The sequence below is a fragment of the Cuculus canorus genome, chromosome 28 (genome assembly GCF_017976375.1).
Source record: "Cuculus canorus isolate bCucCan1 chromosome 28, bCucCan1.pri, whole genome shotgun sequence".
NCBI classification, from domain to species: Eukaryota; Metazoa; Chordata; class Aves; order Cuculiformes; family Cuculidae; genus Cuculus; species Cuculus canorus.
The window spans coordinates 1,606,156-1,622,581 of record NC_071428.1 but is presented as its reverse complement, the minus strand read 5'-3'; the positions used below and the strand labels follow the sequence as shown (position 1 = coordinate 1,622,581).

The 16,426-nt window shown below is 62.5% G+C and overlaps 2 protein-coding genes across 3 annotated transcripts; both read right to left on the bottom strand.

Annotated features, from left to right (window-relative positions):
- Window positions 1-1,396: 1,396 nt before the first annotated feature.
- FLAD1 (flavin adenine dinucleotide synthetase 1) lies at window positions 1,397-12,410 on the bottom strand. 2 transcript variants are annotated; one of them, XM_054050894.1, is made up of 7 exons: window positions 12,234-12,410; window positions 9,434-10,193; window positions 7,414-7,561; window positions 5,712-5,810; window positions 4,656-4,845; window positions 3,603-3,676; window positions 1,397-3,526 (listed from the first exon to the last, which is right to left on the bottom strand). In XM_054050894.1, the coding sequence occupies exons 1-7, from the start codon at window positions 12,408-12,410 to the stop codon at window positions 3,391-3,393; spliced, it is 1,584 nt and encodes a 527-aa protein (XP_053906869.1). In that variant the 3' UTR covers window positions 1,397-3,390. The 2 variants fall into 2 exon arrangements, 1 of the variants encoding a protein (XP_053906869.1); XR_008447341.1 differs by lacking the exons at window positions 1,397-3,526; window positions 3,603-3,676; window positions 4,656-4,845 and adding an exon at window positions 7,044-7,196 and having other exon boundaries at window positions 5,714-5,810.
- A 2,008-nt stretch (window positions 12,411-14,418) lies between these two features.
- Window positions 14,419-16,417, bottom strand: CKS1B (CDC28 protein kinase regulatory subunit 1B). Its single transcript, XM_054050932.1, has 3 exons — window positions 16,285-16,417; window positions 14,689-14,816; window positions 14,419-14,616 (listed from the first exon to the last, which is right to left on the bottom strand). Exons 1-3 carry the CDS (start codon window positions 16,341-16,343, stop codon window positions 14,564-14,566), a joined length of 240 nt encoding a protein of 79 aa, XP_053906907.1. The 5' UTR covers window positions 16,344-16,417; the 3' UTR covers window positions 14,419-14,563.
- Window positions 16,418-16,426: the final 9 nt, after the last annotated feature.

Here is a 16,426-nt window from a genome sequence, read left to right as displayed (position 1 = left end):
CGTTATTTCCGTAGGTATCGAATCGCGTCCCTTCACGCGGGCGCAGCTCCGGCCATTGGGGGCCCTTTGGTGCCATTTGGCTCCGGTTGCATCCCGGTAGGGTTTGGTCGGTGCCGCGGAGCCGGGGAAGGAAATAGCCTGGAGCCCCGGGGACAAGCGGGGACACGCGGGGTTGAGTCACGAGCAGGGACAATGCGACGCGGGGACGGGCAGGATGGGACCCGCGGCTCTCGGCAGCGGCGCCGTAAAGAGAAGGGTGGAAAAGCTTTGGGTGGGGGACGAAAGGGGTCGCGGCGGCGTGTCCGTCAATTCCATCGGCGTAAGGGCGGAACGCGGATCCTGGAAAGGGGGGGGGGGAGACACGGCGTGAGGAACACCGCCGGCAACACGGCTGCACCGCAGCAGCCCTCGAAAACAATGGCTGCACCTCAGCAACCCCCAGTTGGGGCCCCATCACCCCCCAAACACCATAGCTGCACCCCATCAACCCAACACCCCCAGTTGGGTCCCCATTACCCTCCAGGAACCCCCAGTTGGGGCCCCATCAACCCCAAACACCATAGCTGCACCCCATCAACCGAACACCCCCAGTTGGGTCCCCATTACCCTCCAGGAACCCCCAGTTGGGTCCCCATCACCCCCAAACACCATAGCTGCACCCCATCAACCCAACACCCCCAGTTGGGTCCCCATTACCCTCCAGGAACCCCCAGTTGGGTCCCCATCACCCCCAAACACCATAGCTGCACCCCATCAACCCAACAACCCCAGTTGGGTCCCCATCAACCCCAAAACCCACGGCTGCATCCCATCAATCCCATCACCCCCAGTTGGGTCTCCATCACTCCCAGGAGCCCCCAGTTGGGTCCCCATCACCCCCAAAAACCATAGCTGCACCCCATCAACCCAACACCCCCAGTTGGTCCCCATCACCCTCCAGGAACCCCCAGTTGGTACCTATCACCCTCCAGGAGCCCCCAGTTGGGTCCTCATCACCACCAGGAGCTCCCAGTTGGGTCCCCATCACCCCCAGTTGGGTCCCCATCACCCCCAGTTGGTCCTCATCACCCCCAGGAACCCCCAGTTGGGTCCTCATCACCCCCAGGAGCCCCCAGTTGGTCCCCATCACCCCCAGGAGCCCCCAGTTGGGTCCCCATCACCCCCAATTGGTCCCCATCACCCCCAGTTGGGTCCCCATCACCCCCAGGAGCCCCCAGTTGGGTCCCCATCACCCCCAGTTGGGTTCCCATCACCCCCAGTTGGTCCCTATCACCCCCAGGAGCCCCCAGTTGGTCCCCATCACTCCCAGGAGCCCCCAGTTGGGTTCCCATCACCCCCAGTTGGTCCCCATCACCCCCAGTTGGTCCCCAACCACAGGACACTCACCCACACCCCGGGGGGGGGGGTGGTCCTGTGGTGTCCGCGGGGGGGAACACCCCCCCCCCTTTAGTCGAGCAGCTCGTGGATGCACCAGCTGCAGAGCAGCAGGTAGACGCAGCGGCGCAGGAGGCGCAGCAGCCACGCGCCCAAGCGCAGCCCCAGCGAAGCCGTCGCGGCAGCCGGCACCGCCACGGCCCTCGCTGCTCGTCCCGGTGCGCCCGCGGTGCGCGGCAGGCGCATGGCCGGCAAAAGGGGGCGGCGGGACGTGAGGCCAACGGGTAACCACGCGACGCGCAGGACCTGCTGAGCGCTGGAATCTGTCGCGTTCTCGGCGATTCCGAAGTCCGGCCGATGCTTTTGTTGAGGTAGCGGTGGCCGTTCGGAGCCCGGAACGCGGCGCACAGCACAGCAGCTTTATTCATAGAATCGTTTGGTTGCAAAAAGACCTTTGAGATGGAGAGCAACCGTTCCCCGTCCATCACCGAACCATCTCGGAGCAACTTGTCCATGTGGTTTATGAACCTCTCCAAGGACGGAAGGTCCATCCCTGCTCTGGGAAGCCTCTGCCAAGCTTTCCCAGGATGAAAAACTCATAGAATCGGGGAATTATTGAGGTTGGAAAAGGCTTCTTAATTCATGCGGTCCAACTATGAGCCCAAATCAAGTCCTCAGGTGCCACAGCCACGTGGTTTTTGGAATCCCTCCAAGGATGGGGACTCCACCACTGTCCTGAGCAGCTGTTCCAGTGCCCGAGAACCCTTGTAGTGAAGGAAAAGTCATAGAATTATAGAATCTTGGATGGTTTCAATATGGGCTGAAGGATGAGGGGGTTGAGATCAGCCCTGAGGAGAAGGACTTGGGGTGGTGGAAGATGAGAAGTTCCACGAGACAGTCAGCAACGTGCACTCACAGCCCAGAAACCACCCGTGTCCTGCACTGCATCCAAAGCAGTGGGACCACCACGGAGAGAGAGGATTCTGCCCCTCTGCTCCGCTCTGGTGAGACCCAACCTGGAGCCCCGTGTCCAATTCTGGAGTCTTCAACATAAGAAGGACGTAGAGCTGTTGGAGCGAGTCCAGAGGAGACCACGGAGATGATCTGAGGGCTTGGAGAACCTCTGCTATGAGGACAGGCTGAGAGAGTTGGGGGTGTTTAGCCTGGAGAAGGCTCCATGGAGACCTTAGAGCAGCTTCTGATATGGAAAAGGGGCTCCAGGAAAGCTGGAGAGGGACTTTTGATCAGGGAGTGCAGAGAGAGACCGAGGGGGAATGGCTTTAAATTGAAAGGGGGAAGATTTAGATGGGACATTAGGAAGAAATTCTTCACGATGAAGGTGGGGAGGCCCTGGAAGAGGTTGCCCAGAGCAGCGGTGGCTGCCCCATCCCTGGAGGTGTTCCAGGCATGGTTGGATGGGGTTTGGAGCCCCTGAGCCAGTGGAAGGTGTCCCTGCCCGTGGCAGAGGGTGGGACTGGATGGGCTTTGAGGTCCCTTCCAACCCAAACCATCTCGTAGCTCCATAATTCTCACTTGACGTCAACCAGAACCCCCAGATCCCATCCCTGGAGGGGTTCCAGGCCAGGTTGGATGGGGTTTGGAGCCCCTGAGCCAGCGGGAGGTGTCCCTGCCCATGGCAGGAGGTGGAACTGGATGGGCTTTGACATCTCTTCCAACCTAAACCATTCCAGGATTCTATGATTCTACGAACTCATTAAGGTTGGAAAAGCCCTCACGGCTCTTCCAACCCAACCACCAGCTCATCCCCACTGCGCCAACTCAACCGCATCCCCAAGTACCACATCTCCACGATTTTCATCCCCTCCAGGGGACGGAGACTCCACCGCATCCATTTGCACCCATTCCACTGCCCGAAAACCCTTTCGAGGAAGAAATATTCCCCAACATCCACTCTATCCCTCCCCCCTGACGCAATCCACCACCGGATTTATTCATTGCGCAGCGCCAGAGACGTCGGTGACGGAGATTATCACCACGAGCGTCGCTGCAGAGCCTTCAGTGGCGGGATGTGCGCTCCTCTTCCTCGTTTTCCAGCTCGTAGGCAGGCCGGTAGCTCTCGCGGCCGCGAGCGTCGGTGTAGCGCAGCGCCGGGTTCTTCAGCGTGTTGGCCATGCTGCCCAATGAGGTGTAGCTACCAAGGGAGATGGTGGCATCAAGGCCGCGTCCACGACCAGCGGTTGCGTCCACAACAGCGTTAAGACACTCACCCTTTGTCGTAGAGGACACAGTACGGGACAAAAAGTTTACGGAGGAACTCCCAGATGTCCCGGTAGGTCCAGTCCTGTCGAGAGAATGGGAGAGGGGTGGTGGGAAGGGGGAGAAGATTTGGACTGGATATTAGGAAGAAATTCTGCACGATGAAAGTGGGGAGGACCCGGAACAGGTTGTCAAGAGAAGTGGTGGCTGCTCCATCCCTGGAGGGGTTCCAGGCCAGGTGGGATGGGGTTTGGAGACCCTGAGCCAGTGGGAGGTGTCCCTGCCCATGGCAGAGGGGGTTGAAACCGGGTGGACTTTGAGGTCCCTTCCAACCCAACCCATTCCATGATTCTATGATCTTTGAGGTCCCTTCCAACCCAAACCACTCCATGATTCCACGATCTTTGAGGTCCCTTCCAACCCAACCCACTCCATGATTCTATGATCTTTGAGGTCCCTTCCAACTCAAACCATTCCATAGCTCCACAATCTTTGAGATCCCTTCCAACCCAACACACTTCATAACTCCACAATCTTTAAGGTCCCTTCCAACTCAACCCATTCCACGACTCCATCATCTTTGAGATCCCTTCCAACCCAAACCATTCCATGATTCCATAACCTTTGAGGTCTCTTCCAACCCAAACCACTCCACGATTCCAAGATCTTTGAGGTCCCTTCCAACCCAACCCATTCCATGATTCTATGATCTTTGAGGTCCCTTCCACCCCAACCCATTCCACGATTCCACAACCTCTGAGGTCCCTTCCAACTCAAAGCATTCCATAACTCCACAATCTTTGAGGTCCCTTCCAACCCAACCCATTCCATGATTCCATCATCTTAGAAGTCCTTTCCAACCCAACCCATTCCACGACTCTATGTTTGTAAGGATCTTCCCTTTGGGATTTGATGGACGAGAAGCTCTCGGGTCTCCCCCGAGGGAGCAAAGGAGCCCAATCCCGACCCTCAGCCAGAGATCCGGAGGCTGAAGGTTCCTTCTGCCCCGTGTGCCCTCACACCGAGCCGCCCCCACCGCGCCCGTCGCGCCGCGGCACACGCACCAGGAGGGGGTTGACGCGGCTGTAGGACGGCCACCCGGCGTCCGTGGGGCACACGGGGGTCAGCGTGCGCGAGTAGGGGTCGGTGCGGCGCGTACCCATCAGCACCGCCTCCAGCCGCGGCCGCTGCTCCTTCAGCTGCGCCAGAGCCTCGCGGATGGAGCCGGGAACCGTCACCAGCTCGAGCCGGTACCTGGACGGGGCAGGGAGCAGTGCTGACCCATAGCCCTGCCCCATAGCCACGCCCCATAGTCATGCCCTCCCTCTGCCCCATAGCCCTGCCCCATAGCCACGCCCTCCCTCTGCCCCATAGCCCTGCCCCATAGCCACGCCCCATAGCCTTGCCCTCCCTCTGCCCCATAGCCCTGCCCCATAGCCACGCCCCATAGCCCTGCCCACCCTCTGCCCCATAGCCCTGCCCCATAGCCATGCCCCATAGCCCTGCCCTCCCTCTGCCCCATAGCCCTGCCCCATAGCCCCGCCCCATAGCCCTGCCCTCCCTCTGCCCCACAGCCCTACCCCATAGCCATGCCCCATAGCCACGCCCCATAGCCCTGCCCTCCCTCTGCCCCATAGCCATGCCCCATAGCCATGCCCCACAGCCCTGCCCCATAGCCCTGCCCTCCCTCTGCCCCATAGCCCTGCCCCATAGCCACGGCCCATAGCCTTGCCCTCCCTCTGCCCCATAGCCCTGCCCCATAGCCACACCCCACAGCCCCGCCCCATAGCCCTGCCCTCCCTCTGCCCCATAGCCCTGGCCCACAGCCACGCCCCATAGCCCTGCCCCATAGCCACACCCCATAGCCCTGCCCTCCTTCTGCCCCACAGCCCTGCCCCATAGCCCCGCCCCATAGCCACACCCCATAGCCCTGCCCTCCTTCTGCCCCACAGCCCTGCCCCATAGCCCCGCCCCATAGCCCTGCCCCACAGCCCTGCTCTCTCTTTCCTCCATAGCCCTGCCCCATAGTCTGCCCTCTGCCCTAGAATCCCACCCCACAGTGCTGCTTCTGCCCCACAGCCCCTCTGTCTCTGCCCCACAGCCCCCCGTGTGCCCCACACCTCTGGACGGTCGCCTGGATAAACTGCTCCAGTTCCGGAAAAGGGGACCCGGTGCGGATATAGAGCACCTGCAGCTTCTCCTGCCTCGCCGGGTGCCGCCTGCCGAGAGACCATCGCCGTGGGGTGACCAACAGGGACGGCATCATCCCCCACAACTCCAATCCTCCAATCCTGGATTCAGTTTTGGGTCTCCTCACATCAAGAAAGACCTTGAGGAGCTGGAGCGCATCTGGAGATGGGAACGGGGCTGGAGAACAGGGGTTGTGGGACCCGGGATGGAACCACTCGTGGTGGCACAGCCCTTGGGTGGCCCTGAGGGGACACAGAGACACCCGGGATGGAGCCACTCATGATGGCACAGCTCTTGGGTGGTCCTGAGGGGACACAGAGACACCCGTGATGGAGCCACTCGTGGTGGCACAGCCCTTGGGTGGCCCTGAGGGGGGACAGAGACACATGGGATGGAGCCACTCGTGGTGGCACAGCCCTTGGGTGGCCCTGAGGGGACACAGAGACACCCGTGATGGAGCCACTCGTGGTGGCACAGCCCTTGGGTGGCCCTGAGGGGACACAGAGACACCCAGGATGGAGCCACTCGTGGTGGCACAGCCCTTGGGTGGCCCTGAGGGGACACAGAGACACCCGGGATGGACCCACTCGTGATGGCACAGCCCTTGGGTGGCCCTGGGGGGACACAGAGACATCCGGGATGGAGACCAGTGCCTAAGTGGGATTACTGGTCCCACTCCAACCTGCATGGGACCAAACTCGTTGCAGCTGCATCACCAGCAGAACCTCAGCACCTTCTGAAGCTCCGCACCACACCAACCCTTCACCGAAATCACTCTTCCCACGGCAGGAACTGCATGGAGGCACCGATTGGAGAAGGGGCTGGAGAACAGGGGTTGTGGGACCATCTGGGGGTGTTTAGCCTGGAGAAGAGGAGGCTGAGGGGACCTTATTGCTCTCTACAACTGCCTGAAAGGAGGTTGTGGAGAGGAGGGAGTTGGGCTCTTCTCCCAAGGGACTGAGGACAGGACAAGGAGGAATGGCCTCAAGCTCCGCCAGGGGAGGGTCAGGCTGGATATCAGGAAGAAGTTCTTCACTGGAAGGGCCATTGGGCACTGGAACAGCTGCCCAGGGAGGTGGTGGAGTCACCTTCCCTGGAGGTGTTTAAGGAACGGGTGGATGAAGTGCTGAGGGACATGGTTTAGGGAGTGTTAGGAATGGTTGGACTCAATGATCCAATGGGTCCTTTCCAACCTGGTGATTCTATGACCCTATGGTTTGGGCTGAGAGTTGGACCGGATGAACTGAGAAGCCTTTTCCAACCTCAATGATTCCATAAGTCCAAAGCCGGATAGACGATGTGCTCAGAGAGGTTCACAGGGATGGTTGGACTCAATCATCTCAAAGGTCTTTTCCAACCAAATGATTCCAGGATTCTATGACTCCCTCAAGACAGTTCTCCTGGTGATCATCAACCTGTGGGACAATCTCTGTGTGTGCTGGAGGAGATGTCCTCCTGCTCCGACCTGTGCAGGACTGCGGTCTCTTGACCGTTGGACTCGATGATCTCAAAGATCTTTTCCAACCAAACGATTCTCGGATTCCCTGCGAGCTGCGCCCCAGGAAGGTCCCCACTCCTCCTGTTGAACCCCAACCAGACCTGTGGAACCCCTCAACCCCCCACGATGAGTACCTTTCCAGGGCGGCGTGGACGAGGTGCAGCAGCGCCGTGCAGTCCTTGCCGCCGTTGAAGCCCACGCAGAGCTCCGCCAGACTGTGCCGTCCCAAAGCCTCTTCGATGATCTGCAGCGCCACCGCCACTTTGTGCCCCAGTGCTGAGTCTGTCAGGAGAGGACAATCGGTGCCAACCCAGAAAGATTGACCGTGGTGGCCCTGAGGGGACCGAAACACGTGGGATGGAGCCACTCGTGGTGGCACAGCCCTTGGGTGGCCCTGAGGGGGACACAGAGACACCCGGGATGGACCCACTCATGGTGGCACAGCCTTTGGGTGGCCCTGAGGGGACACAGAGACACCCGGGATGGACCCACTCGTGATGGCACAGCCCTTGGGTGGCCCTGAGGGGGGACAGAGACACCCGGGATGGAGCCACTCGTGGTGGCACAGCCCTTGGGTGGCCCTGAGGGGGGACAGAGACACCCGGGATGGAACCACTCGTGGTGGCACAGCCCTTGGGTGGCCCTGAGGGGACATAGAGACACCCGGGATGGAGCCACTCATGATGGCACAGCCCTTGGGTGGCCCTGAGGGGACACAGAGACATCCGGGATGGAACCACTCGTGGTGGTACAGCCCTTGGGTGGCCCTGAGGGGACACAGAGATACATGGGATGGAGCCACTCGTGATGGCACAGCCCTTGGGTGGCCCTGAGGGGACACAGAGACACCCGGGATGGAGCCACTCGTGATGGCACAGCCCTTGGGTGGCCCTGAGGGGACACAGAGACACCCGGGATGGAGCCACTCGTGGTGGCACAGCCTTTGGGTGGCCCTGAGGGGACACAGAGACACCCGGGATGGACCCACTCATGGTGGCACAGCCCTTGGGTGGCCCTGAGGGGACACAGAGACACCCGTGATGGACCCACTCGTGGTGGCACAGCCCTTGGGTGGCCCTGAGGGGACACAGAGACACCCGGGATGGAGCCACTCGTGGTGGCACAGCCTTTGGGTGGCCCTGAGGGGACACAGAGACACCCGGGATGGACCCACTCATGGTGGCACAGCCCTTGGGTGGCCCTGAGGGGACACAGAGACACCCGTGATGGACCCACTCGTGGTGGCACAGCCCTTGGGTGGCCCTGAGGGGACACAGAGACACCCGGGATGGAGCCACTCGTGATGGCACAGCTCTTGGGTGGCCCTGAGGGGACACAGAGACACCTGTGATGGAGCCACTCGTGGTGGCACAGCCTTTGGGTGGTCCTGAGGGGACACAGAGACACCCGGGATGGAACCACTCGTGATGGCACAGCCCTTGGGTGGCCCTGAGGGGACACAGAGACACCCGTGATGGAGCCACTCGTGATGGCACAGCCCTTGGGTGGCCCTGAGGGGGACACAGAGACACCCGGGATGGAGCCACTCGTGATGGCACAGCCCTTGGGTGGCCCTGAGGGGGACACAGAGACACCCGGGATGGACCCACTCGTGATGGCACAGCCCTTGGGTGGCCCTGAGGGGGACACAGAGACACCCGGGATGGACCCACTCATGGTGGCACAGCCCTTGGGTGGCCCTGAGGGGACACAGAGACACCCGGGATGGAGCCACTCGTGATGGCACAGCCCTTGGGTGGCCCTGAGGTGACACAGAGACACCCGGGATGGAGCCACTCGTGATGGCACAGCTCTTGGGTGGCCCTGAGGGGACACAGAGACATCCGGGATGGAACCACTCGTGGTGGCACAGCCTTTGGGTGGCCCTGAGGGGACACAGAGACACCCGTGATGGACCCACTCGTGGTGGCAAAGCCTTTGGGTGTCCCTGAGGGGACACAGAGCACCCGGGATGGAGACCAGTGCCTAAGTGGGATTACTGGTCCCACTCCGACCTGCGCGGGACCAAACCCTTTGCGACCACGTCACCAGCAGAACCTCAGCACCTTCCAAAGCTCCGCTCCACACCAACCCTTCTCCGAACCCACTCTTCCCACGGCAGGAGCCGCATGGAGGCACCGATTGTCCCCGTACCTGACTCCGCCAGGTCATAAACCTGCGTGGCCGCCAACGCGACGCAATCGGTCACCAACGGCACAACAACGCCCGGCGGCAGCTTCTCCATCAGGAAGCGATGCACTTCCTCCAGATCCTGCTCCGACTCGGATTCCAACGTCAGCTTCACGCGGTAGTAGTTGTTCGCCCAATCTGGGTACGAACCCAAAGCCACGCGGCCCTGGAAGGTGGCATTGGTTTCATAGAGCATAGGCGCGATGAGGACCTCGTCGGCCGCCACGTAGATATCCCGGGAGTGAAAACGGGTGTTGGCGCTGCGGAAGAGGTGAGTGAGACCATCCAAAGCACGTTCCATCAGTGCCGGGATGCCAGGGAAGATGTAAACGTTGCGGACGTTGACCAAAGGGTACTTGAAAGCATTGCCCGTGCGCCCGTCCGTGCCGTAGTTGAGGCAGGAGGACTCAGGGACGCGAGCCAGCTTCATCTCGGGGCATTCCATGTCCATCTTGCCAAAGAATTTGTGCACCAGAGCCACCAGCTCGGGGTGGAGGGTGACCTTCTCGCCAAAGGCCTTGGCCACGGCCTCAAAAGTGACATCATCATGCGTGGGGCCGATCCCCCCCGAGGTCAGGACGTAGGTGAAGCGGGAGGAGAAGGTGGCCACCTCGTCGGCGATGGCGTCCACCTCGTCAGGTACCACGGAGATTCGGACCACCTTCACGCCCAGGGCGTGCAGCCGGCGGCACATGAAGAAGGAGTTGGTGTCCTGTGTGTGGCCCTGGAGGGACAGAGACATTCGTGACAGAGGCAACTGGATGGTGGGGTGACCCTGGAGGGACGGAGCCACCCGGGATGGAGCCACTCGTGACAGAGACACCTGAGATTGAGCCACCTGTGACGCCTGAGGAGATGGAGACACTTGTGCCACAGACAGAGACGCCCATGACAGAGCCACTTGTGATGGCGGCGAAGCTCAGGTGGCCCTGAGGGGACAGTGCCCTCCAAAACAAAGCCACCCATGACAGAGCCACCTGTGATGGAGACACCCACGACTGAGATACCTGAGATGGTGGTGATTTGGGTGGCCCAGAGACACCTCTGACAGAGACGCCCATGACAGAGCCACTTGTGATGGTGGCGAAGCTCAGGTGGCCCTGAGGGGACAGTGTCACCCGTGATGCAGACACCCAAGACAGAGAATCCAGGATTGTGGGAGCCTTGGGTGGCCCTGGGTGGGGGGGGGGGATAGGGACACCCATGACAGTGGTGGCCTTGGGTGGCCTTGAGGGGGGGGGATAGGGACACCCATGACAGTGGTGGCCTTGGGTGGCCCTGAGGGGGGGGGATAGGGACACCCATGACAGTGGTGGCCTTGGGTGGCCCTGAGGGGGGGATAGGGACACCCATGACAGTGGTGGCCTTGGGTGGCCCTGAGGGGGGGGGATAGGGACACCCATGACAGTGGTGGCCTTGGGTGGCCCTGAGGGGGGGGGGATAGGGACACCCATGACAGTGGTGGCCTTGGGTGGCCCTGAGGGGGGGGGGATAGGGACACCCATGACAGTGGTGGCCTTGGGTGGCCCTGAGGGGGGGGGATAGAGACACCCATGACAGTGGTGGCCTTGGGTGGCCCTGAGGGGGGGATAGGGACACCCATGACAGTGGTGGCCTTGGGTGGCCCTGAGGGGGGGATAGGGACACCCATGACAGTGGTGGCCTTGGGTGGCCCTGAGGGGGGGGGATAGGGACCCCCATGACAGTGGTGGCCTTGGGTGGCCCTGAGGGGGGGGGGATAGGGACACCCATGACAGTGGTGGCCTTGGGTGGCCCTGGGTGGGGGGGGGATAGGGACACCCATGACAGTGGTGGCCTTGGGTGGCCCTGAGGGGGGGGGATAGAGACACCCATGACAGTGGTGGCCTTGGGTGGCCCTGAGGGGGGGGGGATAGAGACACCCATGACAGTGGTGGCCTTGGGTGGCCCTGAGGGGGGGGGATAGGGACACCCATGACAGTGGTGGCCTTGGGTGGCCCTGAGGGGGGGATAGGGACACCCATGACAGTGGTGGCCTTGGGTGGCCCTGAGGGGGGGGGGGGATAGGGACACCCATGACAGTGGTGGCCTTGGGTGGCCCTGAGGGGGGGGGGGATAGGGACACCCATGACAGTGGTGGCCTTGGGTGGCCCTGAGGGGGGGGGATAGAGACACCCATGACAGTGGTGGCCTTGGGTGGCCCTGAGGGGGGGATAGGGACACCCATGACAGTGGTGGCCTTGGGTGGCCCTGGGTGGGGGGGGATAGGGACACCCATGACAATGGTGGCCTTGGGTGGCCTCGAGGGGGGGGGGGGGATAGGGACACCCATGACAGTGGTGGCCTTGGGTGGCCCTGAGGGGGGGGGGGATAGGGACACCCATGACAGTGGTGGCCTTGGGTGGCCCTGAGGGGGGGGGGATAGAGACACCCATGACAGTGGTGGCCTTGGGTGGCCCTAAGGGGACAGAGACACCCCGGACGGAGCCACTGGTGACAACAGGGGCCGTGATGGCCCTGCGGGGGTGGGGGGAACAGAGCCACCTGAGATGGTGGAGCTTTCAGGTGACCCTGAGGGGAGACGAAGCCACTTGTGACTGGACAGTGGGTGCCCCCCTAATACCCCCCCCCGCAGGCCCCTCCCCCTGCCAACAGGCCACGCCCCAACAATGGCCGCCTCTGGTTCAAGGCCCTCACCACGGCCGCGCCCACTGTCCATGGCCACGCCCACCAGTCCACGGCCACGCCCCCTCCGGCACCAGACCCCGTCCCCGCCTCTCCTCACCCTGAGTATTTCGTCGCCGATCACGACGATGCCGGCGGTGGCGGGTTGGCCCCGCGCGGCCTCAGGCCCGGGAGCCGCCATGGAGCGCGAGGCGGCGGCGAGCAGAGCCCGTCCCCCCCGCAGCACCGCCCGCAGCGGCCCCGCCATGCGCACGGCCCCACCGCCCCGCGCGCCCATTGGCCGAGGCCTCACCATGACTCCGCCCCCGCGGCGCTCCCGTTGGATGCGGCCTCAAGATGGCCACGCCCCTCGTTCAGCCACGCGTTCCCATTGGTCCAGGGGCGGGCATGGATACGCCCCCCAACACCACCCCCCCGCTCCCATTGGCCGCGAGACGCGCCCGCCATTGCTCCGCCCCCTCCCCCGCTCAGCCTCGTGCTCCCATTGGCCCAGAGACAGACATGGTCCCGCCCCTCGCGCCCATTGGCCGAGGAGTGCGCCAGTCACGAGGCGCGCCCAGCACGGATTGGCGGGACTCGCGCGGACGGAACCATCGCGGCAGGAGGGGGAGGCACCAGCTCTCCCCCCCAACCCCCCGTCCCTGTGGCAGTGGGCCCACCCGGCAGGGGTGCTGTACCACGAGCTCCGAGCGCGCCACATTACACCTCTACCGCAAAGTTGGGGTGAAGCACCCCCGGGACCCCCTGCAGGGAATGATGGAGCGGTTTGGGTGTGACTGGATCTCAAGGCTGGGGGAATGGTTTGGGTTGGAAGGGATCTTAAAGCCCATCCAGTCCCACATCTCCCAGTGGCTCAGGGGGCTCCAAACCCCATCCAACCTGGCCTGGAACCCCCCCAGGGATGGGATCTGGGGGTTCTGGTGGACATCAAGTTGGAATCATGGAACCATGAGATGGTTTGAGTGGGAAGAGACCTCAAAGATCATCCAGTTCCAACCATGGGCAGGGACACCTCCCACTGGATCAGGGGGCTCCAAACCCCATCCAACCTGGCCTGGAACCCCTCCAGGGATGGGGCAGCCACCACTGCTCTGGGCAACCTCTTCCAGGGCCTTCTCACCTTCACAGCAAAACATTTCTCCCTAAGATCTCATTTCAATCTCCTCTCTTTCACCTCGAACCCGTTCCCCTCGGCCTCTCCCTGCACTCCCTGATCCAGAACTCCTCTCCAGCTTTCCTGGAGCCCCTTTCAGCACTGGAAGCTGCTCTAAGGTCCCCCCCAGGCTGAACAACCCCAACTCTCTCAGCCTCTCCTTGTACAGGAGGTGCTCCTTCCCGTACTCCGTTCCAAGACCAGAACCACCCACAATCCACCAGGAGATTGAATTGGATGTGGGGGCCCCGGGAAGCCCTTCTGTACCCTCATCCAGTCACTGGCAGCCCCCTAATTCCACTGGGAGGAAGTGGGGATACCCCAGGAAGCCCTCCCATACCCCATTCCACCACCTGAAACTCCCCTAATCCATCAGGAAGGGGTGGGGATACCCCAGGAAGCCCTCCCATACCCCATTCCAGCACCTGGAACTCCTCTAATCCATCAGGAAGGGTGGGGGTGCCCCTGGAAGGCCTTCTCTGCCCCTCCATCCGGTCACTGGAAGCACCCCAGCTCCACTGGGAGGAAATGGGGATACCCCAAGAAGCACTCCCATACCCCATTCCAGCACCCGGAACCCCCCTAATCCATCAGGAAGCCCTTCTCTACCCCTCCATCCAGTCACTGGGAGCGCCCCAGCTCCACTGGGAAGAAGTGGGGATACCCCAGGAATCCCTCCCATACCCCATTCCAGCACCCAGAACCCCTCTAATCCATCAGGAAGGGTGGGGGTGCCCCTGGAAGCCCTTCTCTACCCCTCCGTCCAGTCACTGGAAGCACCCCAGCTCCACTGGGAGGAAATGGGGATACCCCAAGAAACCCTCCCATACCGCATTCCAGCACTGGGAGCCCCCCCAATCCACCGGGATGAGTTGGGGGTGCCCTGGGAATCCCTCTTATACCTCCGTCTCCAATCACCAGGACCGTCCCCATTCCACTGAAAGGATTTTGGGGTGCCCTGGGAATCCCTCCCATAGCCCATTCCAGCACCAGGACCTCCCCCAATCCACCGGGAGAGCCCAGGGGTGCTGTGGGAAGCTCTCCCATACCTCTTCCGGTCACTGGGAGCAGCCTGGATCCCTCAGGAAGGATGCTCCAAGGTACTGGAACACTTTATCCACCCCTTTTCCCAGCAACCAGCAACTCACAAACATCCTTTTATTGAAGCTTCGGCATTCAGGAAGAGCCTCCCGGCACCGGGGACCCTCCCGGGAACACCAGGCAGGAGGAAACGGTGGAAGGTGCTGTCCTGGAGGTTCCGTTGTTCCAGAGGCCACTCACTTCTCCGGTTTCTTGGGCAGCGGACGGCGGAAGAGCAGGATGTGAGGCTCTGGGAGGTACAAGGGGGGTGTCAGTAGCAAATCCCTGTGGGAGCCATCCTTCCCCCCTACTCCGGACTCACCTGGCTCGTGGACCATGTAGTGCACCCAGCCCTGGCTCTGCTGCACCCCGAGATTCCGCCATTCCGACTCCGACAGCAGGTGGGTCCTCGGCACCAGCCGCGCCAGCTCCTTCGGCAACACCACGTGCCTGCGGCCCCACCCGGTGTCAGCTCGACGGCAGGAGCCGCAACACTGGGAATTCCACCCTTTGGGGGACCCATCACCTCCAAACATCTCAGCCTATGGGGACCCACCAGCCGCGGGGGGATCCCACCCATCCGCTGGGGGATGGACTGGCTTTCCTGGGAATCCCAGCCCATGGGGAGCAGCACTGGGATACGCTAGCCACAGGTGTCACCTGTACCCCAAGAAAAGCACTGGGAGCAACACCAGGACCCACCACACTGGGAATCCCACCCTCTGGATACCTGGGACCCCCAGGCATCCCATCCCTTGGGAGCAGCACCGAGAGCAGCACCAGTCTGGGAATCCCACCCTGGGACCTCCAGGCATCCCCATCCCTTGGGAGCAGCACCAGTCTGGGAATCCCACCCTGGGACCCCCGGGCATCCCATCCCTTGGGAGCAGCACCGTGAGCAGCACCAGTCTGGGAATCCCACCCTAGGACCTCCAGGCATCCCCATCCCTTGGGAGCAGCACCAGTATGGGAATCCCACCCTGGGACCTCCAGGCATCCCCATCCCTTGGGAGCAGCACCAGTATGGGAATCCCACCCTGGGACCCCCGGGCATCCCATCCCTTGGGAGTAGCACCAGACTGGGAATCCCACCCTGGGACCTCCAGGCATCCCCATCCCTTGGGAGCAGCACCAGTCTGGGAATCCCACCCTCCCAGGCGCTGTATCGGGACCCGCCCCCCCACCCCGGGCATCCCTCCACCCTTTAACGGAACTGCTCCCACCTCAGGGCCCCGTTACCGGGACACCTTCTCCACAGACCTCGAGACCCCCGACGAGGAGGACATCTTCCCTTCTCCACACCCCCCCCTCAGATCTCAGGGCCCCATTACCCGGAGTTCATACCCACCCCCCCCAGGGCCCCGTTACCGGGACATCCCCCACCTTGCACCTCCTCAGGGCCCCGTTACCGGGACATCCCCCCCCTTGCACCTCCTCAGGGCCCCGGTACCGGGACATCCCCCCCCCTTGCATCTCCTCAGGGCCCCGTTACCGGGACATCCCCCCCCCTTGCACCTCCTCAGGGCCCCGTTACCGGGACATCCCCCCCCTTGCATCTCCTCAGGGCCCCGTTACCGGGACATCCCCCCCTTGCATCTCCTCAGGGCCCCGTTACCGGGACATCCCCCCCCTTGCATCTCCTCAGGGCCCCATTACCGGGACATCCCCCCCTTGCATCTCCTCAGGGCTCCGTTACCGGGACATCCCCCTCTCGAGACCCCGTTACCGGGACATCCCCTACCTCGAGGCTCCGTTAACGGGACATCTCTCCCCCAACTTCATGGCCCCATTACTGGGACAACCCCTCCCCACTCCTCGGGGCTCCGTTATCACGACGCAACCCCCTGGGCCCCCCATTACCCCCCCCCCGCCCCCTCATCCCAGAGCCTCTACCGGGGCTCCCCTCGCCCCGCCTCACCGGTACTCGAACTCCTCATCATCGTACTTATCCGAGTAGTAGATCTGCTTGTGCGCCATGCCGCCCCGCCCCGCTCCCGGCCCCCGCGCCCACCGCACCGTTACCGCCCCCCCCCCGCCCCCCGGCGCGCTTTCAAACGCCG

Excerpts from the sequence above, each read along its gene's own strand:
- FLAD1 (XM_054050894.1), bottom strand. The coding sequence starts at position 12,410 with ATGGGCGCGCGGGGCGGTGGGGCCGTGCGCATGGCGGGGCCGCTGCGG. Across the intron at positions 10,194-12,233 it reads TCGGCGACGAAATACTCAGG|GGCCACACACAGGACACCAA; the intron begins GTGAGGAGAGGC and ends CTGTCCCTCCAG. Across the intron at positions 7,562-9,433 it reads TTATGACCTGGCGGAGTCAG|ACTCAGCACTGGGGCACAAA; the intron begins GTACGGGGACAA and ends CTCTCCTGACAG.
- CKS1B (XM_054050932.1), bottom strand. The coding sequence starts at position 16,343 with ATGGCGCACAAGCAGATCTACTACTCGGATAAGTACGATGATGAGGAG. Across the intron at positions 14,817-16,284 it reads GATGAGGAGTTCGAGTACCG|GCACGTGGTGTTGCCGAAGG; the intron begins GTGAGGCGGGGC and ends GTGGGGCCGCAG. Across the intron at positions 14,617-14,688 it reads CTACATGGTCCACGAGCCAG|AGCCTCACATCCTGCTCTTC; the intron begins GTGAGTCCGGAG and ends TGTACCTCCCAG.